At 38.7% G+C, this 26,761-nt stretch overlaps 1 protein-coding gene across 5 annotated transcripts in view; it reads right to left on the bottom strand.

The window, feature by feature from the left end:
- The window catches only part of cdc14ab (cell division cycle 14Ab), a 242,079-nt gene that overhangs the window by 58,613 nt on the left and 156,705 nt on the right, over positions 1 to 26,761 (bottom strand). For all 5 annotated transcript variants that reach the window (XM_041207693.1, XM_041207689.1, XM_041207691.1 and 2 more), the window contains exons 7-11: positions 26,338 to 26,400; positions 25,751 to 25,838; positions 23,691 to 23,921; positions 16,892 to 17,030; positions 6,012 to 6,174 (exon numbers count right to left, since the gene is read on the bottom strand). In XM_041207693.1, coding sequence (XP_041063627.1) covers positions 6,012 to 6,174; positions 16,892 to 17,030; positions 23,691 to 23,921; positions 25,751 to 25,838; positions 26,338 to 26,400 — 684 coding nt within the window. The remainder of the gene's footprint in view (positions 1 to 6,011; positions 6,175 to 16,891; positions 17,031 to 23,690; positions 23,922 to 25,750; positions 25,839 to 26,337; positions 26,401 to 26,761) is intronic.

The following is a 26,761-nucleotide window of genomic DNA, read 5'->3' as shown; positions in this document are numbered from 1 at the left end:
TCTGAGTCCCGTGTTTCAACTGTGACCTTACACTGTGATTTTTGGCATTACAGGCACTATATATCTCCATCACCTACCATTTTCTTCCCCCAGTCTATTTACAGCAGACCCATGGTATACAAGTGTAGTTTGCTTTTATTAAAATATATTAGTGCTTTATAATGTTTTGTCACTGTTTTATTCAGATACATATTTACATCCGGTTCACACACTGGTTAAGCATTCTAATATTATTCTATAATCCAGAAAATTCCGATATCCAGAAACGTCTTGGCCCCAAGCATTCTGGGCTGGAGAGGTTACAGCGTAATACATATTGCAAGAACCAAAATAGACAGTGTAAATAGACAACGGCATAGAAAAGGACTAACAGAATCCCTAGGTTTGTACCCACAGCCATAGGATACACAGGAAACGGAACTAGATCAGTCATATAAATTTTATGGCTACAAGAGCAGGTCAGAGATTGGGATTTCTGAGGCGAGTAACTCATCTCCTGACTCTCCAAAGCTTGCACAAGGCACAAATCAGGAATGTGATGGAATACTCCCCACTTGCGTGCATGAGTGCAGCTTCAACAACACTCAACAAGCTTGGCAACATCCAAGACAAAGCAACTTGCTTAATTCACACCCCAACCATCACCGGTGCAGTGAAAGCAGTATGTACCCTCTACAAGTCGCACTGCAACAACTCACCAAGGCTCCTTTGGCAACACATTCCAAACCAGCAACCTCTCCCACCTAGAAGGACAAGGGCAGCAGCTGAATGTGAACTTCAAACCACACACTATTCTGATTTGGAATTATATTGCTGCTCCTTCACTGTCACTGGGTCAAAATCCTGGAATTCCCTTCCTATACCACATAGGCTGCAGCAATTCAACATATCACCACATTCTCAAGGGCAATTGCGGATAGGCATCAAATCCTGGTGTAGCCAGCAACACTCACATCCTGTGAAAGAAATTTTGAAAGCTAACTGAATTTGTAGAATCCAGAGCTGCAGATTACAGGGCTGTCAAACATTGCACACGTGGGAAGAATATAAAGGCAGCAGAAAAGGTGTACTACAGATTCAGGTCATTTGACTCATCAAGGGTTTTTACTACCTTACCAACGATGAGGGTTAGTTATGATATGAGATTTGCCAATCTAGGAGTTTCTTCACGGTAGAAGAGAAATTTGAACCGTGATCTGATGAGATCTTCAAGGTTAGGATTATGAAAGGTTAGGTAAATACAGTCCTTGGCAAGGTGGTAAAGAGGGGTCACAAATTTAAGATCATGAAACAATTTGATAGAGGAAGTTGAGCCAGAAAAAAAAGAGGGCAAAGTTCTGCACCACAATTCACTATATAAAATTTATAGCACAGAATTATTTGAAAGGGGATTTAGACAGTTGCTTGAAAGAGAGAGAAATATTAAAGGGTATGGAAGGTAGACAGGACAGTGGAACTAGACTAGATGATTCGTAGAGAAAACACTTGAAAAGATGGTCTGTTTGATGTTGATGTAATAATCTATGATTTTCCTAGAGGACAGGGAATACGTATAAAGCAAAAGAAGTTAAACTCTTCAATTGTTTTTGATAATAAACGAGTTTTTTTTCAAAAAAACAACACAACTTCCAAATTCTACCTTCGTTTTTCGGTTTTTCCCATGCTAAATGGGGATCGCCACAATGTTGATTATCACCCTTCATATCAAACATTATTTTTGAATTTGGTGGGTGGTTTTACAGCTAGATGCCCTTCCTGCTGCTGGCCCTCACCATTTATCTAGGCTAGGAACCGGCATCAATACATGCTGGCTTAACAGTATCAGTGGCTGAGTTTTTCCATGGCCAACCAGTCTGGGGTGTGACCGAAGTTTCTGACTCGGTGGTAAGGGAACTATTGACTGAGCCACAAGACCACCAAATTTACGAATTCTACTCCTTTCCCATATTTGTAGATATGTTAAAGTACTGTGCCATTCTAGATTCAATAATTGAGTAGAATTACATAGAACAAACAGAACCATTCAGCCCAACCAGTCCATGCTGGTATTTATGCTCCACTTAGGCCTTCTCCCATCCTTCCTTATTTAACTCTATCAGCATGACCCCACTATTCCCTTCTCCCTCGTATGGTTATCTAGCTCCACCTCAAATGCAGCTGTACTATTAAATTCAACTACTCCCTGTGGTAATAATTCCACATTCTCACCAATCCTTGGGTGAGGAAGGCTTTGCTGAATTCGTATTCGATTTTTTGGTAACTATCTTACATTGATGGTCTCTTGGTTTGGTCTTCCCCTCAGGTGAGAACATTCTTTGTATCAATTCGATCAAATCTTTCATAATTTTGAAGACCACTAATTAGCCTTCGCCATTCAAGAGAAAAATGACAGAGCATGTTCATCCTTTCCTTACAAGTATCTTTTTTGCACCCTTTCTAGTGCCTCTATATCTCTTTAATAATATGGTGACCAGAATTGTACACACTACTTCATGGGTCAGTACAAGTTTAGCATAACTTCTCTACTTTTCAATTTCATCTCCCTAGAAATAAATCCTAATGCTTGATTTTTTTTTTCCCCCTCTCTAAATGCCCTTATTAACCTGTACTGCTACTTTCAGTGACTTGTGCACCATTTCTCCTCTTCCCCATTTAGAATCTTACTTTCCAAGTAACTTTTTTATTCGTTCATGGGATGTGGGTGTCGCTGGCTAGGCCAGCATTTATTTCCCTTCCCTAATTGCTCTTGTGAATATGTAAACCCTTATTTTTCTTACCAGAATTTAATACTTCACACAAATGTGTTAAAAATCATTTGCCAATTACATGCACGTTCTGCAATTTTATTCATAACTTTTTGTAATCTGTTGCAGTCCTCCACACTATTGACAAGTCCTCTCCAACCACCCCACACCCCAAATTTGGGTCACCCAAAAATTTAAATGCATTCCAAAATCTAAATCATTAATATAAATTGTGCATAACAGTGGCTCTGGCACCTGTCCTCGTCCACCCCATTTTCCATCTTTTGCCACTGAATAGTTATCCATTATCCAAACCCTCTACTTTCTGTCTTGAAGCAAGCTGGCAATTCATTCTACTACTTATTCCCTAACTCCAAATGCTCTGAGCTTATTCATTTGACTATTATATGGCACCTTATCAAAGTATTCAAATTATGTATCATAAGGTTTAGGTTGGCCATGGAGAAGGACAAGGAGCAATCCAGAGCAAGGGAAATTAACTGGGGGGAAAGTCAACCTTGATGGGATAAGAATGCATCCGAGTCAAGAGAGTTGGAATCAAACATTGGCGGAAAAGACGGTGGCTGAACAATGGGCTACCTTCAAAGAGATAGTATTGCAAGCAATGTCAAGGTATATTCCCTTGAAGGGGAAAGATAGGACAAATAAATCTAGAATACCCTGGATGACGACAGAAATAGGAGGTGAAGATGAAAAGGAAGAAGTACGCATATGACAGATGACAGGTAGAAAATACAACAGAGAATCAGGTTGAATAGTAGGACCTGAGGGGAGGTGAAAACACTAATCAGAAAAGCAAGGAGGGAGCATGAAAAGAGTGTAGCAGCTAACATAAAAGGGAATCCCGTCTTCCATAAGCATGCAAATAATAAGAGAGTGGTAAAAGAAAGGGTAGGGCAAATTAGGGATAAAAGCGACGACTTGCATGTTCAGGTAGGAGAAGTAAAGGAGGTATTAAACAAGTACTTTGCATCTGTCTTTACAAAGGATGAGGATGCTACCCAGGCCGAGGTGAGAGAGGAGGTAACTGGTACACTCGAGGAATTTATAATTGAGAAGGAGGAGGAGATATTAGAAAGGCTAATTTACTTAAAATTGATAAGGTTCAAGGACCAGATGAGATGCATCATTAAGGGAAAATCATGTTTAACTAATTTGCTGGAGTTTTTTGAGGAGTTAACAGAGAAGGTTGATAAGGGCAATGCTGTTGATGTGGCATTTATGGATTTTCAAAAGGCATTAGATATTGGGCCACACACAGGCTTGAGAACAAAATTCTAGCTCACGGAATAAAAGGGAAAGTAGGCATTTGGATAAGAAATTGGCTGAGTGACAGGAAATAGAGAGTAGTGATAAATGGTTATTCTCCAGATTGGAGGAAGGTCTGTTGTGGAGTTCCCCCATGGGGGTCAGTGTTGGGGCCCTTGCTCTTCCTGATAATATATTAATGACCTAGTCTGTGGTATGCAGGGCATGATTTCAAAATTTGTGGATGCTACAAAGATTGGAAGCATTGTCAACTGTGATGAGGATAGTCTTGAACATCAAAAGGACATAGACATATTGGTAGATTAGGCAGAAAAATGGCAGATGAAGTTCAATGCAGAGAGGTGTGAGGTGATTCATTTTGGCAGTAAGAATGTGGAGAGACAGCATAATTAAAAGGGAGAAAGTCTAAAGGAGGTGCAGGAACAAAGGGACCTTGTACGTAAGTCATTGAAGGTGACAGGGCACGCTGAGAGAGCAGTTAATAAAATATATGGTATCCTAGGTTTTATTAATAAAGGCACTGAGTACAAGAGTAAGGAGGTCATATTAAACTTATATAAGGCATTATTTAGGCTCATCTGGAGTACTGCATCCAGTTCTGGGTGTCATACTTGAGGAAGGACATGGAGGCATTGGAGAGAGCACAAATGAGATTCACAAGGTTGATTCCAGGGATAAACAACTGTAACTATGAGGATAGATCGGAGAGGTTGGGACCGTTTTCCTCAGAAAAGGCGGCTGAGAGGAGACCTGATAAAGGTATTCAAGATTCTGAGGGGTATGGACAGGGTAAATAGTGAGAAACAGTTCCCACTCAAAAGCACATCAAAAACTCAAGGGCACGGATTCAAAATAATGGGCAAAAGGAGAAGTAGTGATCCGAGGAAAGGTTTTTTCACCCAGAGGGTGGTTGGAGTCTGGAACGAACTTCCTGAAAGGCTGGTGGAGGCAGTTTTGATTTGAGGTATTCAAAAGGGAATTGGATTGCTATCTGAAAAGAAAGAATGTGCAAGGATACAGGGATAAGGCATGGGAGTGGGTTTAGGTAGAATGCTCTTTCAGTGAGCCAGTGCAGACTCGATGGGCCAAATGGCTTCCTTCTGCACTGTAAAGATTCTGTGATTCAAAGGGAACAAATAGAAGGAAACCTATCACTCCTGCACATTCTAGTCTTCTTACAAATCTTAATCGAGTCTTAGGCCAACATTTAATGAGGCAAAGGGGGCCTTACCTGTCGGGTGGAGAGCCAGCGAGAGCCTCTCGTCACCTCTTTTAGGGGAGGCCCACAGAACTAAGTGCCACTCAGGCACTTAACTAGACAGCGGTGGATCTTCCCCGGGATCAAGGAACCCAGGGGCAGAAATCCAGCCCACCAAGAGCTGCTGGCCAACCAGAGGCTGACAGCACCACCAAGTAGGGGGAGGCTGTTGCTGGTATGACAACCAGCCAAGGCCAAGTATCAACATTGGATCCCAGACCACAGATGAGTGACGGCAGGGGGCTGGCAGCAAAGGCAGGAGTGTGGATTAATTGGCCACTTAAGGGCCTCAATTGGTGGTGGGGCAGGAAGGCCCCATCCACCACCCTCCCACCTGATGAAATGCCCACACCGCCAAACATGCCACAGAGAAGGGCATTAAATTCCACCTTTAATGCCTGGCAAACCAGTCACTTTAAAAAAAACTGCTGCAATCAAGGAAGCTTCCCATTGACACTTTGAGAAACTAGGGATACACAATAAATTTGGCCTTGCCAGTATTACCACATCTCAAAAACAAATAAAAACAAACGGGATGTTGCAATTGAAGTGACTCATTACACAAGAGCTGCATGTTCTTAGCAAACACTCTATATATACAGTTTGCCAAGCTACAGGTTTTCTTTTAAAAAAGCACTGCAGAGGGCCAGCTTCAAGCGTATGACATTGCAGACAGTAGGAATTTGTCAAGATCGTGGCTATAATATGAACATCCTTACCTCTATCGTCTTGTCAATGGAGTGTACTTTCATGTTCCCACCAAGGGAGAGACCGTCAATGCCAGAAATGATCCGGGATAATCCAGTGCTTTCTTTATCAGTACATTGCCGTTTTTTCAAGGACCTATAAATATCACCTTCGAGCCACATGTGGCCTTGCTTCCTGGAGACAAAGGGGTCAAAATTGGTTCTCATTATTATTCAGACCTTGGTATTCAAAAAGGTCAGAAGTAAAGCTGCATGATACACTTTACAAGTGTTTTGTGCTGTGTCCCAGTAGATTATAATGATTAAACTGCCATGAGCAGAAATCCCACATAAATTACAAATTTTTAACCATTGAGTGTTAGGATGGCTCCTCTTCCTGGAAAAGTCATACAGCAGGAACTGGTTGTGTGAGCTGGTGCTCTCACACACTTGCAGTGATTCCTTCTGGAATTAGTCAATCTTAAAAAGGTTAATAACTAACAATTTTTTTGAGTATTTATGTGCTGCACAAGCCATTATTTGATGACAATCTTGATTCATTTTAATAACTTTGTTCACACATTTCATTTGGGTTGCTGAGATTCTTTAGCACCAGATACAAGTACATCCTAGAGTGTTTTTGAACCATACTTTCGAACAAAAAATATATGCATTTTTGTATAGAACTTCAAGATCAGTTTCTTGGCTAACAGTTGCAGTGCCCAAATCATAAACTAGCCTGTTACTGGCCATCACCTTCAAAAAAACAAGGCGCATAAAAGACAAAGATCTGAGTGCTGCTGAAAGTCACAATGGCAATTTGATTCAACTATTTTCAACCTCCGTTCAAAGCCACACAAGTACTGATATCTACATGCAACACAGAAACAGGAAAGATCATTTGCTCTAAAACAAAAGTTCAAAGGTTTGGAATAAAGATGTATAAATGCAGCTCCCCAAACTTCAGTCAATAATATCAGGCACAGCAGAATTGTGCACTAATGGCTACAGAATTCTGCTCAAAGTCCAGTATACTCAAAACAGATAGCAACACTATTGGAAACCCTTTGATCTTTTTCTTAAGCTTTGTTATTACTTAACCTAGGGTCCTTTAGGCAGGAAGGTGAATAGTTAATCCACAAGAAATGCTACTTCAATGGCAATACTGCTCTGTGGTCTACTACGTAAGTACGTTTACTTTAATGCAAGATGCGAAGTGAAAATTGCAATTTCTAATCTGTAGTCTCTTCCCCTCCCTAATACAGTTTTTTTTCAACAAAAAAAGTCATAACCTTTAAATGACTGAAGTATTTTAAAAATTATCTTCCAGCTTTTCTTGAAATAAATTTGAAAATTACTGGAAACTTTGAAAGCTACTACAGCATCTTTAAAACGTGGATGTATTGCAGAATCTGAATTCCGTCAAGTTTGAACCCATGTTTTTTTGGAAATCTTTCAAGTAAAAAATGTTAATGAAGCAATTAAAAGCCACAGAAGACAATTAGGTAGTTATATTTAACCTTAATGTGAAATATGTAATTTATTTGTTTACACCTTTTTTGGACAAAAGAACTTTTAGTTTATAAAAACGTTGATTTCAGAAAGAATTGTGTGAAGAATTTTTGAGTACTCTGCATGGCAGTTAATATAATAGTGGGTTAGAAATATAATTGTTAGAAAGCGTGCAATGCTTCTTAACATTGAAAGCAGCAACATAACATCAGCTGAGATGGTCACTTTTGTGGACATATTGTAATGAAATTTCTTGTAAAAACTAGTTTACACAGGAGCTTTTCACAATAACAAATTTAGATTAGATAGGCTAATTAGGATATTTTTAACTTGCCTACGCTGGGTTATCATAGTTGCTCTTTACCTTTAGTTCTCAAATTTAAAAAGGCAGTAACTGCCCTACAGCTCCCATTTGAAATATAGTCAAGCTCCATTATTCATCTTCATGGCTGTGTATGTATGTATTTAGAAGCAATGCTACTTTTTAGGTATATTAAATTTATGTGGAATAATTTACTAAGTCAGAACCCATATATGATCAGATGCATGGCACCAAGGGATTACAAATCTGGATGAGCATGAAATAAATGATTAAATTGCAGCAGAGGCAAGATTAAATGAGATAGCTATCAAGATTTGCAGTGAATCATTGTATCAGTTAATATTCTGTTAAATCGCAATCCAACACCAGTAACTCAAATTATGTCTTCACAGCCTACTTTGAACAAATACTTAGTGTAGAATCCCTTCTGTTATCTCACAATATGGTCATTCTGCACTAGAATTATAAAAGAAAAATCAACCTCCTCCATCCGAAATATGTAGTGAAGAGAATTTGATAGCATCTCCGATAAGAATAGTTTCATGGAACGTTTCATTACCTAATTACAACAATATCTTGTGATACTGTAAATGAGTAATTGAAGACCTGACATATGCTGCGTGTAGCATTGCAAGCAGCAGATGGCTTTAGACCCATGGTCCCCAAGGCTTTCTACCACTGGGGTTTCCTTGCCTTATGTCTGGGTCTGTTGTGGACTAATAATAGAGATTAGTACACAAATTAGATAAGCATACCTGTATTCATGCAATACTTTTTGCCATCTACTTGGGTTGGGGAATAGCTGGGTCATTCTGTGCAACTACATAACCTGGAATGAATATATTACATTGCAATGTGCATGCTGTACGGTCTAGGCAGGCATATCCAACATTAAGTGAATGAGGTATGATTACCCCAAGAAATTAACAGGTGGTGTATAATATCCTTTGGATAAATATTGTACTTAAAAAAGTCCAAGCTTAGTCTTCTGTAAACTATAGGTAATAAATGTTTGCTAACACAAATATCACCACTAAGAAATCAACCTTCAAATAATAAAATTTTTAGTGAAAACACTAGTGCTTTTCAGCATCTCCACAGCATTAGTACTTTCCAGCATATCCACAGCATCACAGCAGAATTGAGATTTTGAACTTGGGTTTACTTTGTAATTTTTATTTCTATCGCTATAACTATATTCCTTGAAGCATTTAGGAGGTTCAGATTGGTTACATAATTTGCCTGTGGAAACTGCAGTCAGCAAGCTCGCAGCGAGTGTCAAGCTTCACAATGTTGTGCTCTTCAGACTCTGGAACTGGCATTTCTCAATCCTTGTTGCGGTCTTCCCTTGTGGTGATTATGTGCCAAACTGGTAGAGTCTGTTGGAAGAGAACTTGGAAATAAGTTACCCTTAGACCTTTTACATGGTTATATGGATGTTAATGGCTTAAGTTTTGCTGTATTGCTCTTTTCTTGAACAAAGAAGTTTTATTTAACTGAATTTAGATATTGTTTTTCTTTTCATTTCCTGCTGTAATGATGACTCAAATTAGTCCATTCCTCTTGAGGGATACTGTTCCGACATCTATTAACTGCACACCTCTTGTCTAGAGTATGCGTGCGATGGTAAAACAACAAGCAGTGTAGTGTTGTTTCTTTGTTTCATTCATGCCGAGTGCTTCTCTATTCATCCTGATGTTTTATATACACAACTGTATTTAGTAACTCAGGATATAGAGCTATTATTTAATTGCTGGGTCTGCCTTTAATTTCCTTATCCAGAATTTTGTGAATGCTGAATTGCTTAAACAAATGGTAAGAAATGTATATTTTTAAATAGTTCATCATATTTTAACTGTTTCTCTTTGGGGTGTGGAGGGGGAAAAAAAGCTTTCATTACTTATTTTTTATAGAACCAAATCATATTTCTCACCAGTAAATTAAGTTTGACAGCCATCTTCATTTCATACTAATTTTTGAATTTAGTTCAGTCTTTGATATGATCAACTCAAAGGTCCCTGACAATAAAATCACTCAATACCTTTTCTACATTAAACATTTTTGCACAGAGTTTACTTCATAAAGTATTCAGACTCTCTGGAAAAAAATTGCTGCAGCTGACATATCCAATGTGCAAGAGGTTTGGTCCAAGAGAAATATAACCAGGCAAATAAGGAGATGAAATCACTAACCACAAGCATATAAGTGCTTCATTTTGGTGTGAAATGACTAAGATTCCTTTCTTCTCAGAATATGTAAAATTTGGCCTCATGCCCAATATCATGATATGTATATTCCTGGCAAGTTGAGCAGTTCAGCACATACTAAACATATGGTGACATAGTCAAGCCACTTGTTTGGATCTCTGGTTTGCCAGTGTGTGACTCCCCTCTCAAAAATCCTCCAATCAAAGAGGATCAGCTATCATGAAGTAATTGCTTCTGCTTCCCACTTCCTACTTATTTTCTCACATCTTTTCCTGATCTGCATGTTCATATATTCTTTGGTCTTAAGGTAAAGGAAAACCAGATGGAATGTATTGCAGATAACGTTTAACCACTGTTGAGAAGGGGAAGAACAGATTTATAACACCCAGAGGAATGTAAGCGACATTAAGCAGGCCCCTTGCATGGTGCAACACTGACACTCACACCTAGAAAATGGAAGCAGCAAAAAGGAGAAAGTCACAAAAACATAATTTGATATTTCAATAGCTATTTTTAGGTTAGAATGAGAAAGGCAGTCTGAATACTCCAACAGATCTAAAATGTACACAGGGAAGGGTCAATTGTAGCTACCATATGAGATAAACGAATGGAGAATTAGGGCAATTTCTCAACAGGCAGGCTATCTTCTTTCTTCCACAGCTCTGTGCAAAATGCCCACCAATTCTGCTTAACTCTGTAGAGTTACATTAAAATAGATTATATACAAATAGATGATATATATGTGGAGCTCTATGTGGAGACAAGCTTTGCATGAACAATTATTATAGGAGTACTGGACTAGTTTCAGAACCCAGAAGACTCACTCCAACACCTGAATACCACTCAGTGCCAAAGTAAGAGGGGGCATATTATCAAGTTAACTAAGTTAATCGAAAGGGGATGGCCTTGGGAGGGTGCCTTAAATGCAAATAGAACAGATTAACACAATCAGAAATCAAAATGCAGTGGAACAAACAGGATATTAATATTGAGTCAAAATTATAGAAAGTTCACAATGGATTAAATTTCTTTTAAAATGCTCCCGTTCACACTGCAGCTACAGGCTGTTTCTCCAAGTGATATTTTTGAATTAGAGGGGAAAATTAACTTGTAATATTCAAAGTATGCTGCTATGTTGAAGGAAATTAGGGATTTAATAGTACAAATTAAGAAACACTATCGTGCCAAATGAAAAGCAACAATACATCAGGTCACATTCTCTTGGGCAATAACTTGTAGCAGAAGCAAATCAAACATACTGCTTGTTGGTACAACATGCCACGGTCACTGAACAAGACTGCACTCAAAAGCAAAAGTAGTCTCCAGCAGCAAAATATAGTTCAGCTCCAGATATAGGTTAGCTGCCCGTGCCAAACAACAAACTCAAACTTTTTTTAAAAATTGCCAAAACCGAGTATCCAAAATATTTGTACACAGTATTTAGGGTACACGAGAGATTGTGCCCGTCTTCAAAATGCAAGATAGCGGGATGACAGTAAAGAATTTTTTTTTTTAAATTAACCTTTTAAAAAGTACATTGCAATATTCAAATTTTCCACAGAGCTCAAACCAATAAAAGGCATTAAACAAAAATCAAGTCAGACATAAATATTTCCAAGTTCTTTCCAACCAAATTTACCACTAATACAATGGTCACTGTCAGGGCAAAATCTGAAAAACAGCAGATCAAGAATATGCCACCATTAAATAGTGGCTAACCACCAGGTTTCCAATATTGTCAAGTCCAGGACATAGGCTGCACAACAAAGAAATTCAGCTTGCTGACTGCAATTTTCATAGTCTTAAGAAACTTCCCCAAACTGTACCTGAAAATAGAAAGGTTAGGTACTAGCACTGATACAATTATAACCTCAATTCTGGTAATATGGACAATCACTGAGAACACAGTAATTCAGGTAGTTAATAACAAAAACACAACGTACAATTTACATTCATGTTTAAATCTTTACATGCAATATTTAACCTGTAAAAATTAATTTAGAAATTGAATGAAGTGATAAGGAAATGCTGAAGCAAGTGCACCTGCACTGATGCCAGTGTCTCATTAACAAATGACAGAAAGCATGACATTCAAAGTACTAAGAGTCACTGACTTTAAAAAGTTGTCATAGGATGTCAATTTTTTCTTTGGAATTCCACAAATCTTTTGACAAGCTTCTCTATTTCAGGACAGTTACATAGCCCAAGGAGAACATAATGCAAGGTATGGCTTTTTGTCAGTATCAGGCCATATGATGTCATCAAATATCACAGCTGGAAAATTAACCTAAAAAGGACCCTTTTTTAAGCAAATCTAGATATCACATTCCTTTTTTATTTTCCCAGTGTATGCTACAATGTAATAAATATCCATAAACAGTTTCATAGAAAATCCCTAGACAGTGCAATTCACATTAGATTGTGTTGCAAAAAACTGAACAAATCTTTACCACAGTTTTTGATTTTTCACACTTGCCTGAAGATTTTGTATTCCACAGAATATGAGATACCATAATTTTGCGTTGGAGATATTTATTAACGTAGCCAACACTCAAAACTAAAATACAGGAGAAGATACCAGTCTGTGAAGGTAAGGTTATTTAACCATTAATGTTTAAAAAAAGAACATATTACAGTTTATTGCCAGAGAGAAACCTTTCAAATAAACTTTAATAAAAAAGGATGCCTCCAAATAAAGTACCAGAGTCATGTATATGGAACTGGTACATTAATTAACACCAGGATTCTCTCTTGGCAGCAAACGGAGTTTGCAATGCATGACTAAAATCCATTAGATAGAACAACCCAGAGCAAACTTAAGGAGCACGTCTTACCTATATACTTTTGCTGCATCATGACCTGGACTTCCTACAGAAAGTCTAGGAAATATCATGCAATCTTAATGTTGTGACACTGGTATCTGAGTTCAGCTCTAAAAATGTTAAGTGCACTTGGAGGAAACAGCAGGTATGTTAGGTGAACAATGTCACAGGTGGAGTGGCTTTATTTGGGAATTGGGATGAAGTCTTCACAAGGTTGGTCTTGAGGTTTCAAACGTTTATACTTTTTATTAAAAACCAGCTTTCAAAAACAACGCAAAATGATGAAATACCAAGAGAACCAAACTTAGGGGAGATACTGAGTCTGTGGCACTAGCAGAGACCTACAAAATGAGTTAGACAAATCAGCTAATGGGCAGAATAGTGTCACATATAATTTAATATGGAAAGTAAGTAATATCTGTTCTATGAATGGTGGCTGGAGTTGAAAGAGATTTAGAGGTATGTGTAAACTTAGTGCTTAAAATGTTTTCTGCTCAGCAGTGATTGGACAAGTAATAGAATGCTGAACCATATTAGAAAAGCACAAGTTATTAACTTACCATTAGTTATTTACCAAGCTTAAGATTCTGGTCCTTAAACAGGCATGTGCACAACCTGTCACATGAGCAGGGACACGTTATGAATGAATTTAAAAAATTTATTAAATTTTTAATTACTATTGGAAACCTCATCTCGCCCGTGGATGAGGTCTCCTAAAAAATCCAAAGGCCTTTTTGCCAGTGAAAATTTTCATTCAGTTAGAAGTTTAATAGCCTTGATAGGCCTGTTAATTGTCAGCGGGCGTGCTGCTGACTCGCAGGTGCACCTGCCAACTGAAATATCGCTCATCATTTTACACTCGAGCCTGTCAGGCGTGCGCGTGCTGGCTCAGCGCAAATTTCTGCCCATAATGAAAGTAACATTTTTGAACTTTATGCCTCCATGCTAATAAATCTTGCTGTAACTAATATAGCTTTGGTGAATTTGGCTTGCTGATTTCACAGACTTCACCTAATAAGGCAGAAAATGCTATTAAATATTAACACATCACTGATTTTAGGTATTTAATCTCTTGTACTTGGGGCATTTTTGTCTGCTACTAACTGGTAGGGTGTACGTTAATCACATTCCTCACAAATGGCTGGATCCATTTCAGGAGGAACTGAAGAAGGAACTGGCTTTAATTCAGCTCACTCCTTACTGATCAATTATGGAGTATCACTAACTTAAACCCTGACAATATTCCGGCAATAGTACTGAAGATTCATGCTCCAGAACTTGCCGTACCGGGAGCCAAGCTGTTCCAGTACAGCTACAAAACTGGCATCTACCTGGCTATGTGGAAAATTGCCCAGGTATGTCCTGTACACAAAAAGCAGGACAAATCCAACACAGCCAATTACTGCCCTAAGAGTCTACTCTCAATCATTAGTAAAGTAATGGAAAGGGTCATCAACAATGCAATCAAGCGGCACTTGCTTAGCAATAACCTGCTCACTGATGGCCAGTTTGGGTTCCGCCAGGACCACTTAGCCTCTGGCCTCATTACAGCCTTGGTTAAACTTGGACAAAAGAGCTGATCTCCTGAGGCAAGGTGAGAGTGTGACTGCCCTTGACATCAAGGCCGTACCTGACCAAGTGTGGCAGCACAGAGCCCCAAGAAAGCTGGAACCAATAGCAACCAGGGGGAAAACTCTCCACTGGTTGGAGTCATACCTAGCACTAAGGAAGATTATTGTGGTTGTTGGAGGTCAGTCACCTTAGCTCCAGGACATCACTGCAGGAATTCCTCAGGGCAATGTCCTCGGCCTAACCATCTTTAGCTGCTTCATCAATGACCGTCCTTCCATCATAAGGTCAGAAGTGGGGATGTTCGCTGATGACTACACTATGTTCAGCACCTTTGGCTTCAGTATCTGAGAAGTCATGTCCAAATGCAGCAAGACCTGGCTTGGGCTGACAAGTGGCAAGTAACATTCACACCACATTAACTGCCAGGCAATGACCATCTCCAATGAGAGAGAATCTAACCATCGTCCCTTGATGTTCAATGGCATTACCATCACTGAATCCCCACTATCAACATCCTGGGGGTTACCACTGACAAGAAACTGAACTGGACTAGCCATATAAATACTGTGGCTACAAGAGCAGGTCAGAGACTAGGAATCCGGTGATGAGTAACTCACTTCCTGACTTCCCAAAGCCTGTCCACCATCTACAAAAGCACATGTCAGGAGTCTGATGGAAAACTCCCCACTTGCCTGGATGAGTGCAGCTCTTAGAACACTCAAGAAGCTTGACACCATCCAGGACAAAGCAGTCCGCTTGATCAGCACATATCCACAAACATTCACTCCCTCCACCACCAATGTACAGTAGCAGTAATGGGTACCATCTACAATATGCAGGAATTCACCAAGGCTCCTTCGACAGCAGCTTCCAAACCCATGACCACTACCATCTAGAAGGACAAGGGCAGTAGAGAGATGGGAACGGCACCACCTGCAAGTTCCTCTCCAAGTCACTCATCATCCTGACTTGGAAATATATCGCTGTTCCTTCACTGTCGCTGGGTCAAAATCCTGGAACTCCCCTAACAGCACTGTGGGTGTACCTACACCACATGGACTGCAATGGTTCAAAAAGGCAGCTCACCAATAGCTTCTCAAGGGATGGGCAATAAATGATGGCCCAGCCAGCAAAGCCCACATCCCATGAATGAATAAATAAAAAGCTGAGAGCATGCTGCTTGGATGTTTGAACATTTTCTTAAAAGAAAGCACCTTTTCAATTCAACAATTTCAGAGCAATGAATACGTCCTTAGTTAATAAAAATAAATTAGCCGATTGTTCTGAAATGAAAAGCTGGAAAATAGGTTGAAATCAATAGTAGCCACAATACTAAAATTTTAATAAAGTCAACTTTATAAAAAAGGTATAAACATTATAAAATAAATAAATATATAATAAAACACCTCAAAACACTTTGAAAATTGCAGCCTTTCTACACTAGCAATACCCACAAGCAGGTAATATAGTGAATGACCAGTTAATCAGGGAAATTTATTTTGGTGGTGTTGATTGAGGGAAGTGAGTTAGGTAGGATTACATAGACACATAGCAGCATCTTCAAAGTCCAACTTGAAACATTGGAACAAGGGCCGGAATTTTCCAGCCCCTCACGCTGGCAGGAACTTCCGGTCCCACTGATGTGAAGGGAGATTTCAATCGCTTGCCAGCCCTGGCGCTGGAAAATTCCGGCCAAGGAGTCTGATTTCAGTTCATTACAACAACTCCAATAACGCAAGCCTCCTTCAGCACTGCACTACTAGAGAACTGCACCATGCCCAAAAAGTGACTCAAAACGCCCATTTCCATGTCAAGGTCAATACCTTTTACTTGTCTGTCACCTCCCTCCTAAAATGTGTCCAAAAAGTCATATAAAATCTTAGAATGAATAAAAATAAGACAAAGTATCAGCTTTATAATGTTAATTCTTAGTACTGTTACATACTTGAATAACTCATGTGTCTATGTTAATAAAATAGAACACACAGAAAAGAGAAGCAAGTTTTTCTTATATTACCCCTCTCTTAAATAACCTCCTCAAAAGTTTTCAAATAAAAATTAGCTTTTCCCAACAGAAATGCTAATTGTGCAATTTACAGCAAAATACATAATTACTTGCATAAAATCATAAGCAGCTGTTTCTCCCCCCAGGCTTCAAGATATTGTTTTAAACACATTATTTGTGTCTGTTGGTTGGTCAACAACTCACTGGTTAGGTAAATTAGTATAAAAGTTCAACTACAACCAATAATGTTGATAAGATACCCTACAAACTGAAACTACAATGCCAATGCCCTTTCAGCAGCTTCACCCAGTAGAGAAGACAATCACTAAAACAGGACACTCAAAGAAACATTAATGCCTTTGGCATAAAATGTATTTAAAAAAAGGTATAAAAAGGTGATAGGATTTTCAAAAAATGATCATTTCTGCATTTCTACATAATATATTCAATTACAAGATAAACTTGTCACTTACTCCTCCAAGAAGTGCTGCTGTGGACCTATTATAGACCCTGGTCGACATATCCTAATCCATCCTATGGCTTCTGCTGCAGTGAATCTGTAGTGTTTCATTATGTAACAGGCTATGAGTGTACCTGTTCTTCCTAAACCAGCTGAAATGAAGGAAGATTGGTTTGTGATTGCATAATTACATTATTTGGGAGAAAAAAGTTAATTTACAATTGCTAAACTGGATTGATTTGAATCAAATTATACTAAATTTGATTTTGAATTAATGCACCTTACTGTGAAACTCAAATTTTTAAAAAAAGAGTTAATAATAACACCATCAAGCATTTGTCATGGCAACTGTTCCACCTTGTGAGAAATGGCATGCTATGATTAAATGATCAACACATTTTGCAGAATTTTCTAAACATATAGGGAAGGAATGTTTTTACAATCAAAGTTGGGGAACAATTTAATGAGCTACATGGATCCAAGGATACCTGAAGTTTTGTTAAGACATTATTTGGAACTGATTGTATTTCCTGATCAATAGGAAGTGAATTTTCAACAACTTGACCAAATATGGTACATCATAAGCAATGCTTCCCCTCATTTTTCTTTGCTGTCCGTGGCCTGCATATTGCACAGCATGGTCCTTTTAAGATTGCTGCATCGCCATGCATGTATGCATCTTAAGGGGAACACTACTTGTACACAGCCTGTTTGTTCCCTGAATGGTACAATCCTGATTGCTATGCAATGTGAATCATCGCAGCTTACAGAAAACATTGATCTTAAGCCGTTTTAAACAGTTTTACAAAGGTGCAATATTTATTTAGATGTTCATTATTAAATTGAAGTCATTGCATAATCATTGTTGATAACTGGAGTCTATAACTTCAGTCCAACCACAAAATATGAACTTCTGCTCAAAGATAATATTTGCAATACAAGTTTGGCACTTGTTGCATTGTAGTTTTGGCTTTCCACTAACACTAAACAAATACTTGTAATTTCCACAGGTTTCACTTGCTCGAACATTGCAGAAATATTTTCCATTATGTCATTTCTCCAGGGTTTCTGCCAAAGTTACAACAGGCGATGAGGGAAGCCCTGTGGAAATTCTTCTCCTTGTATAAACCTAGTGTCCTGACAAAATGCTGAAGCAAAGTATGACTCAACTCTAGATTAAGGTTACATTTGAGGTGCAAATGTACACAAGTATTAAGAATACAAGATCCCTACAAAAACTAAGGCATAAAAAAACAGATCATCAAGACTTCAGTGTCATTGCTTATATGGATTCATCTAAAATTTCCATATATTCAACATAAACCATTAAAATGCAATGAAAATATATACAATTGCCAGGCAGGAAATGACTAGCTGGCCCATCAAATCTGCCCCTCACTCATGGTGGCTGAAGCATCATGACTACACATCAACTACCATACTCATGCACACCACCATGGAATCCATTGGGAGGGGGTGTGCAAAAAGGAAATATGCTGGAAAATTATTTTTCTGATCCCCACTGCCAATCAAAACGAGTCCAGTATTCAGATAAACTGTTGCAGCATATTATTGAGTAAGAGGAAATACAGCAACATTGATATAATTTTCAGTCTTTAATGGACTCTGAGCAAAAACAAAGTTAAAAATAAAGGTATGTTAAAGAAACCGGTAGTTTTGAGTACTGGGCATTCCACAGAATGTCAGTATCACTTCTCACCATTAAAAGCAATGAAACCTAATTCCCATAAATGTTGCCTTTAATGTTAAATTTGCAGGATACTTAAAATGTGATCAGTTGTAAAGAATCACCAATATACTTCAGTCTAATTCTACGCATGTTAGCTTTTTAATGTTTTCTGAGTGACTACATCTTCAGGAATATCAACTTGGGATGCAAGAGAACAGAATGAACACAAACATGCATGCACAGATTATAATGCATTGATCCTGGATTAATGACTGTATCTGTTAACACTGAAGAAATTACTCTGCTATCTTCAATACACATTTTAAGCACAGCTGCTTTTACCAACTCTGTGCAAGGAATTTTACGCCTCTGACCGTGCCAGCTTTCTGGAAACTAATCTAATTGCTGCTACTCATTCATTGATTGACAGGGCTCGAGGAGAATGCTGATAATGTTAGATTAAGACAGAACTTGCAATTAAAGAGTGCCTTTCATGACTTCGGGATATCCCAAAGAACTTTGCAGCCAATGAAGATTTTTGAGAAAGTGTAGTCACTATTGTAATGCAGGGAAAAGCAACAGTCAACATCACCACAGCAAGATACCACTAACAGCAATCAGGTAATAATTTGATAACTGTTTTAGTGAAATGAAAACAGAAAATGCTGGAAACACTCAGTAGATCTGGCAGCATTTGTGGCGAAAGAAACAGTGTTACAATTTCAGTTCTATGATCTTTCATCATGCTATCTGATAAAAATTCATGGACCTGAAATGTTAACTGTCTTTTTCTCTCTCCGCAGATGCTGCCAGACCTGTCGAATGTTTCCAGCATTTTGCTTTTATTTCAGATTTCCAGCATTTATCAGCAATTTGCTTTTGTTACGGTTTTTGTGATATTGTTTGAGGGATAAATATTGGGCTTGACAGAGGCAAAATTCTCTTGCTCTTTGAATAGTGCCACCGACTCTTGAAGTCCACCTAACAGGACAGATGGACCCTCAGTTTAACACTTAATCAAAAAGAGGTCACCTCAGATAGTGCAGCACTTCCTCAACAGCCACCTAGATTATGGGCTTAAGTCTCTGGTGGATAGAAATCCATAATCTTTCAACTCAGAAGAGAGTGCTACCACCAAGCCAAGGTTGTCTGTGGACAAGCTAAGATAGGAATTTACTTAGTTTAACTCTTATAACAATGTGCCTATTTCTATGATTGTTTTCTCTTCCAGGACTAAATAGTTTGTGGGAACAACGAGCCCGACAGAGAAAGCATGGTGCATGCATGCATCCGGGACAGGGAAGAAAAAGAAAGAAGAGAAAGAGAGGTGCAGGGCAGAAAGTGAAAATCCTAATTACATTTGATATATTTATCGCACTTAGCGTTGTGTGTCTCACACACACCAGGTAATGTTTCTTATGGTTATATCTGCTTAAAACGATAATTATCCACAAAAGTTATTGTAATACAGAAAAATTTAATTTACTTGTTCCTGATTCCAACAAAATAAACTTCCAGCTCTGGCCCTTCAAACTCTGCTACAAGTACCAATACCTTTGAAATACTTATTATAACCTTGGTCCTGCCCTCTTTATTGCTTAGCAAGTCATCGATATATTCATCAAAATCACACTTTTAAAATATTTTTTCATGGGATGCAGGCGTTGCTGGCTGGGCCAGCATTTGATGCCCATCCCTAATTGACCTTGAGAACTGAGTGGCTTGTTAGACCAGAGGGCATTTAAGAGTCAACCACATTGCTGTGGGTCTGGAGTCACATGTCGGCAGATTTCCTTCCCTAGAGGACATTAATGAACCAGGTGGGTTTTTATAACAATTGACAATGGTTTCATGGTCATCATTAGACTTTTTAATTCCAGTTTTATTTTATTGCTGTGGTGGGATTTGAACCTCGGTCCCCAGAGCATTATCCTGGGTATCTGGAGTACTAGTCGAGTGAAAATACCATTATGTTGTTCACTGAGTCTTGCTGTTTCCCCTCTTAGCCTGAAGGAGCTGGAAGATACACAGAGGCATTACTATGCCACCAGTGCTGAGAGATTGTAACTACAGTAAGCCCGATCATAAAATTGGCACAGGAATTTAGAATGGGAAAATGTAACAAAAAGGTGACAATGGATGAAAGGCTTTATAGATAGGAAGTGCATGACATGCAAGATTTTAAAATACAGGCTGTAACTTCCGAGCTCCAGAATTGTATTGGGGGGGGGGGGGGGCAGCACTCAAAATGCACTGGAGGATTCCCTTCAGACATTCCCAGGTAATGTTTGCATGGCAATTGTCTAGAAGTGCAAACTTCCCCTGGGCAACTACCCTACACTGGGAGCCATCCAAAAAACGCAATTTAAATTGCAAACTTCAGATGGTTCTGACAGGGTTACACCAACAGTTATCCAGAAAGAGTTAGAAGAATTAAAACCTCTTCTAACTTTGGGGTACCTATTGCACAGACCGTAAGACATTATGATACTTTGTGAATTTCTGTGATGCTGTAAAGCTTTGTTTCTTTTTAATATGTAATATCTTTATACCTGTGTCAAAACGTAATCAGTTGTGAGGTGGACCAACGTCCTGAACTCAGAGCCGGGTGGTAGGAACATGGAGTGTGGAGGACAGTGGACGCAGGGAGAAGATTTTTGACCAAAGACATCAACTCTAAGGCTATATGGAACTTTTAAAAAAAATAAAGACTGGACAAGGATACACAGACACAGACATGTCAGGTTACACCACTGGGGCAGCAACTAAACACCAGACACTCTGATTACAGAAATGGACTTAGTTAATGGTCTCTCGGGTATGTGTGAATGGCTGCCTTCCTGCCTAAGATACAGAAATCATTATCCATTACTGGCTGGTGCCTGGAGGCAAATGGTGCCTGTTGAGAGCAGGAAAAGGCCACATGCAGGCTGTCTTTGCATGGCCAGGGTGAGATTGATAATCCAATCAGGTGACTTGATTCAAGACACTATTTTATATGCTGAGAGACCAGGGTCAAAAAGGGGTATAAAGACTCAGCTCTCAAGGACATTGGGGCTGCAACCAGGAAGTGCAATTTGGTCAGTCATGAGAAGCCATGTGGAGGAACTTGGTCAGCAATCCAGCCGCCCAGAAACGAGCTCCTGCACACAGGACTTATTGAGCAACTGGTGTTGTAAGTATATACTATTACTTAGTAGGTTAATAAAGTTTTTCTACAAAGCGGAAATCATATCCATAGTTTGTTTTGTGTCGTTGATACCAAGTACAGGGTGAAGACCTTAGAGGGTATTAGGACCCCCTAGTTAAGAGTTTTACAAGACCCACAATGACTACCCCATGATACTCCCCCAACACCCCTGAACCTGCAGGGGTCACCTTCAACCACCCTCCCAAAAACCCCGGGGTCTCCCTCCAACCCCTGACTATCCCCCACCCCATAGGACCTTTCCCTACCTCCCTGCCAGGCCCAGCTCTCACCACTTCCCCTCTCTCCCAAGGACCAATCCCACCCGACCCAACCCTCCCCCCACCTTGAGGCCCGAACCCACAGCCACTTCAAGGCTTAATTCCCACACACCTCCTGGAGGCCCAACCCCACCCCCTTCAAGGCCCGATATCCTAAGGCCAGATACACCTCCCCCCAACCAAACTCAGGACCCCAACACCCCCCACACCCAGATCCTACCCACTTACTTTCTCCCTGGCCTGTCAAGGGTCTTTAAACTTACCTGCTTTATGGCAGCCAGTGCTGTAAAAAAAAAAAAAGGGGGATGGTTTCCTTCCTTTTGACAGAGCTGCACTTGACGCTAAGCTCCAGGGATGCGCTGCACTACTAAGATCTCGCCCAGCCTCAGTTGGAAGGTCGGGCGAGACTGGATTTCAGGTGAAAAACTGGGATTGGAGTGGCAATCCCATGCCGATTGCCACTCTGAAGAAGTTCAGACTCTACGTGAATGAGATATTAAACTACAGACAGATACATCATGAAAGAAATCCCACTTGTTCATGAATAGACTAATCATTAAAAACTAAAAAAGCAATATAGCGAAACCTGTAAATTACAGACACATTAAGAACTGGCATCACTTGCCTCCTTTTGTTTTTGCAGATGTCCTTGTTTTCAAAATGGTCACTGTAAAAGTTCCACAACTATCTGAGATTATAGTCAGCTATCTGCACTAGCATTCAGTTATGTTCATTTAACAGTTTTGTACTCTAAACTTCTGTTTCATTTCAAACTGCTCACTCTTGGAGGAGAGTGTAACTTCAGTAATGAATGGTGTTTCACATTCTACCTACCAACATTAGAGCAGGGACAGGACCAAAAAAATCGTGCTTGGTAGATTGAAGGCTGTCCTTAGTTTGCAATTTGCAAGTGTCCCTGGTCTCAGAGTGCCTCTTGTAGATTTTACCATGCAACTTACTTGAGTCCCTCAATAAGTATTTGCTTATGCAGGTTTTACTGTACTTACCAATCCATAAACCACAAGGAAACAGTCTTGAGCATCCCTAAATAGATCTTAACATTTTCAGGATGAAGCAGGGTTTTTGCAACTTTTAAATTATGATATTAGCTCATTTCAATTTCTGAGAAGACCATTATTTGTAATCTTACAATTTCACTAAATCACTTTAGTATAGATTAGTGATTAATTTTAGTAGGTGTTACATAGTACAACTAGTAAAGCAAATTCAGCACATAAAACTTGATTAATCCTTTCTGTGTTAAGTACTTTTGACAAAGCTTTTTGCTTAGATTGAAATAATACCTTTTTCATTTCCATAAATCAGTTTGACTAGGTTCCTCCTGCCATATAATGGTTAGTACACCCAAATGCTATGAAAACACCAGACTCAGTCTTTAGTTATTACTTGTACACATGGACTAGTATTCCACATTTAGTCTGTAATTTTGAATAAGATCTACTCTACACAGGAGAGCAACAAGGAGCATAGTGACTTATATTCTTTTACGGAGCAGCATTGCGAAAGCCTTGGAAGATACCTAAGACTTATTTTACTGTCACAACTGAAGAAGGACAGTCATGGAAGGAATAATTAATCTAATGGCTGTTTCCAAAGAACAAAGTAATGGAGTTATTACTTCACAAAGACATACCTTTGCAATGTATAGCAATAGCTCCTTCTTCATTTTCACATATCGTTAAAAACCTTTTCACTATGGAATCACTTGGCGTGCTTCCATCAACGAAGAAAAGGTCGTAGTGTTCAAACCCAGCGTCCGTGAAGCGTTTAGCATCATAAATTTTCTTGTTAAGTCTTATGATTGTGGTAACGCCATGTTTCCTGAAGTACGGAAAATATGCTTCTGGTGCATGGAGAGGGTAACCTAAGGGTTATTTAAAAAAAATCCAAATTAATCCAAATGCAAAAAAGTTGATCAAAACCCTTTATAATCAATCACATTGTGGAAAAAGCACTCCATGCTTTCTTTCTATTTAAAGTGTTGAATTGATATTCAGTGCAGTTGCCAGTGTTAAAAGATGAATATTTTTTCTAATTAACAGATTGGAATAAGTATCAAAAATCCAGAAGGCAACGTGCCCATGAGCTTACTGAAGCTCTGCTTATTATATATGCAAGGGTCACCACCCTTTAATACTAAAGATATATTTATTTGGATAGCATCCTTCTGTATTTCAGAAGCAGTTACATAGTGCCCAGAAAATACTACCAATTTAACTTAAATGGCAATATCTACCCATATTAAATACGATGGGTGCAACAGAGTAGTGGTTATCGTATTGAATTTGAATCCCTTTGCAGCAAGTTGTGAAGCTGAATTCTATAAACTTTAATTCATAGGCTGGCACCGAACAAAAAAACAAATTAGGGTCATTGGTTCATAAAAGCCCAAATTGTTCCCTGATGCCCTTCATGAAAAGAAACCTCCCATCCTTTGGCCCACAACTATTCTAGCCCCATATCATGTAATTGACTCAATGTCCTCTGAAGTAGCTTAACAAAGCCACTCATTTATAAAAACAAAATCATTCAAGAAACTGGTCCACCATATTCTTGGGCAATAACAGTCTTGCCAGCATCAGCCACATATATATATATTTTAAAAAGCGCTGCACCTCGGCATTGGCGCTCATAATATAACTATAACCACGATCAGTCAATTTTGTGGGGATCAGATAGGGGACGAGGAGGTTGGAGACCAGAGTAAACCTCACCACATTTTCTTTCAAAGAAATTAACCCATACACTGCTAAAAACTTTTCAAACCCTGTTGAAAAAACAAATTAAAAATGGATTTTACCTTATCCATGGTTCCAAAATATTCTTGCACCAACTACACAAATTCCACACAATAGTATTTTAAAATCAACTGAAAATGGACACTCATTGCCCTAATAGTGACAAAAATATGCTTAAAATAAAAGAAAGTACAGTTTCCCCAAATGTCAAATCTCCCTGTGCATACTTACTTATGGTACACACTAAGTCAAAAAGATTAAACTAACTTTAATATAATACTCAATGATATATTTAGTATAATAGAAACCGATTCTTTTGGAAAACTGAAGCAGTTACTTATGCAGCAGTGCCACCTGGTGCCAGAAAACTAAAGCTAAATTCAAAATTGACTAAAGCTAGTTGTTGTCATGAATGTAAACTTGAGTGCAATATAACCTTCAGAAAAGCTTCCGTATTAAAATGATTATAGAAAAAAAAAGCAACAAGAGGAATTTCACAGCAGCATTATCCCAAAGTCTAGTTACCACCTAGTTCTTGTTTAAAATGTACACAGAATTTGAATTTTAATCACCTAAAGTAGTATATATGGAACACTTGCCTAAACCCAAATCCCATGAACGAGATGAATCACGACTCATTTGCAATTTTTTCACCCTTAAGCAATCAGACCGTCACACATTGTAGTCAGTCAACATAAAATCTAACCTTCTGAATAATAGTTCCACATCTCCTCACACATTTGTGACCTGCACGTATTACACAGCCTTACAAAAATGTACAAAAAACTGAAGAATCATTACGAAATTTTTTTTTAAGAATTAACTTCAAATTTGAACAGCATCCATTAGTTTGCAGAATATTAACATTTACAGTTTGTGCATGGATTATTGCAACAACAAAAAAAATGGCAAACTGATAACAACCTTCAAAACTGTTTTAAAATAGTTTCCTCACCATTTTCAACTTTGCTTTTTGGGTGGGGTCCACTGAAAGCCAGAAACTTGCCAGGAATGATCCAGTTAATATCACCATTTTCTACACGCTGCAGAGAAGAAATTCTCATCACGAACAAGGCTTAAGTGATGTCGCTTAGAGACTTAAAAGTTCTGCCTTTCATGTGAGAAACACAAATCCAGTAGAAGGTACACATATACGTACTATGGGAACACTGGCTTCAACATTCAGCAGTCAGAATGATTAGCTACCCAGTTATGATTTCCACAGAATTTTTGATCGATGATATACTATTCAGAGGAAAGGCATTGTCAGGAGGTAAGTGGAAGCCATGAGGTCTAGAGCACATTAGTGTATAGTCAACACAGGCAACAACCAAAGGAGTTCTGTACCAGCCCCAAGAATAGATTGGGAGACCATCCAGAGAGAAGCAAGGTTAGTCCCTATCACACAACTCCTCCTTCAGTAAATTACATTCACCATTAATTCTACATTTTACCTCAAACAAATATGAAGTGCAATTAAATTTCCACAGTAATTTTAAAAACTACAATTAATCAAAGTACACCATATGGAGGAGAACTTGCCTCATAGTGCTCATATTCATCCACATCAAATTTTTCAAAATTAAGAAAGCCATGTTGGAGGGCCTGAAAAATAGTTAACATAAGCTACATACATATATTCAAACGTAAAATTTAAGTCAAAATATAATTGAGATAGCTACATAAATCTAAAAGCATACTGTGTGATGGGCAAAGTACACTGCTTTATCAACTCAAACTTACTTAAAAAGACATCCATTTATCTACCTAGTTGGCTTTTATTTTTTTGAACAATATGCATCTTTCACACACAGTGGGAGAACATCCCAGTTTCAAAAGGAAACAACACGCTGAGCACTACGTGAAATTTCAAATAGGCAGTCGCACAATTGTATGTTGCAGCAGTAGGAGAACAAAGCTTTTGGGTTTTAAACAAATTAACAATTTTAGGTATTTTAATATCACT

Source organism: Carcharodon carcharias, chromosome 16 (assembly GCF_017639515.1).
Source record: "Carcharodon carcharias isolate sCarCar2 chromosome 16, sCarCar2.pri, whole genome shotgun sequence".
In the NCBI taxonomy this organism is placed as follows: Eukaryota; Metazoa; Chordata; class Chondrichthyes; order Lamniformes; family Lamnidae; genus Carcharodon; species Carcharodon carcharias.
This window is presented reverse-complemented; position numbering and strand designations above follow the sequence as displayed.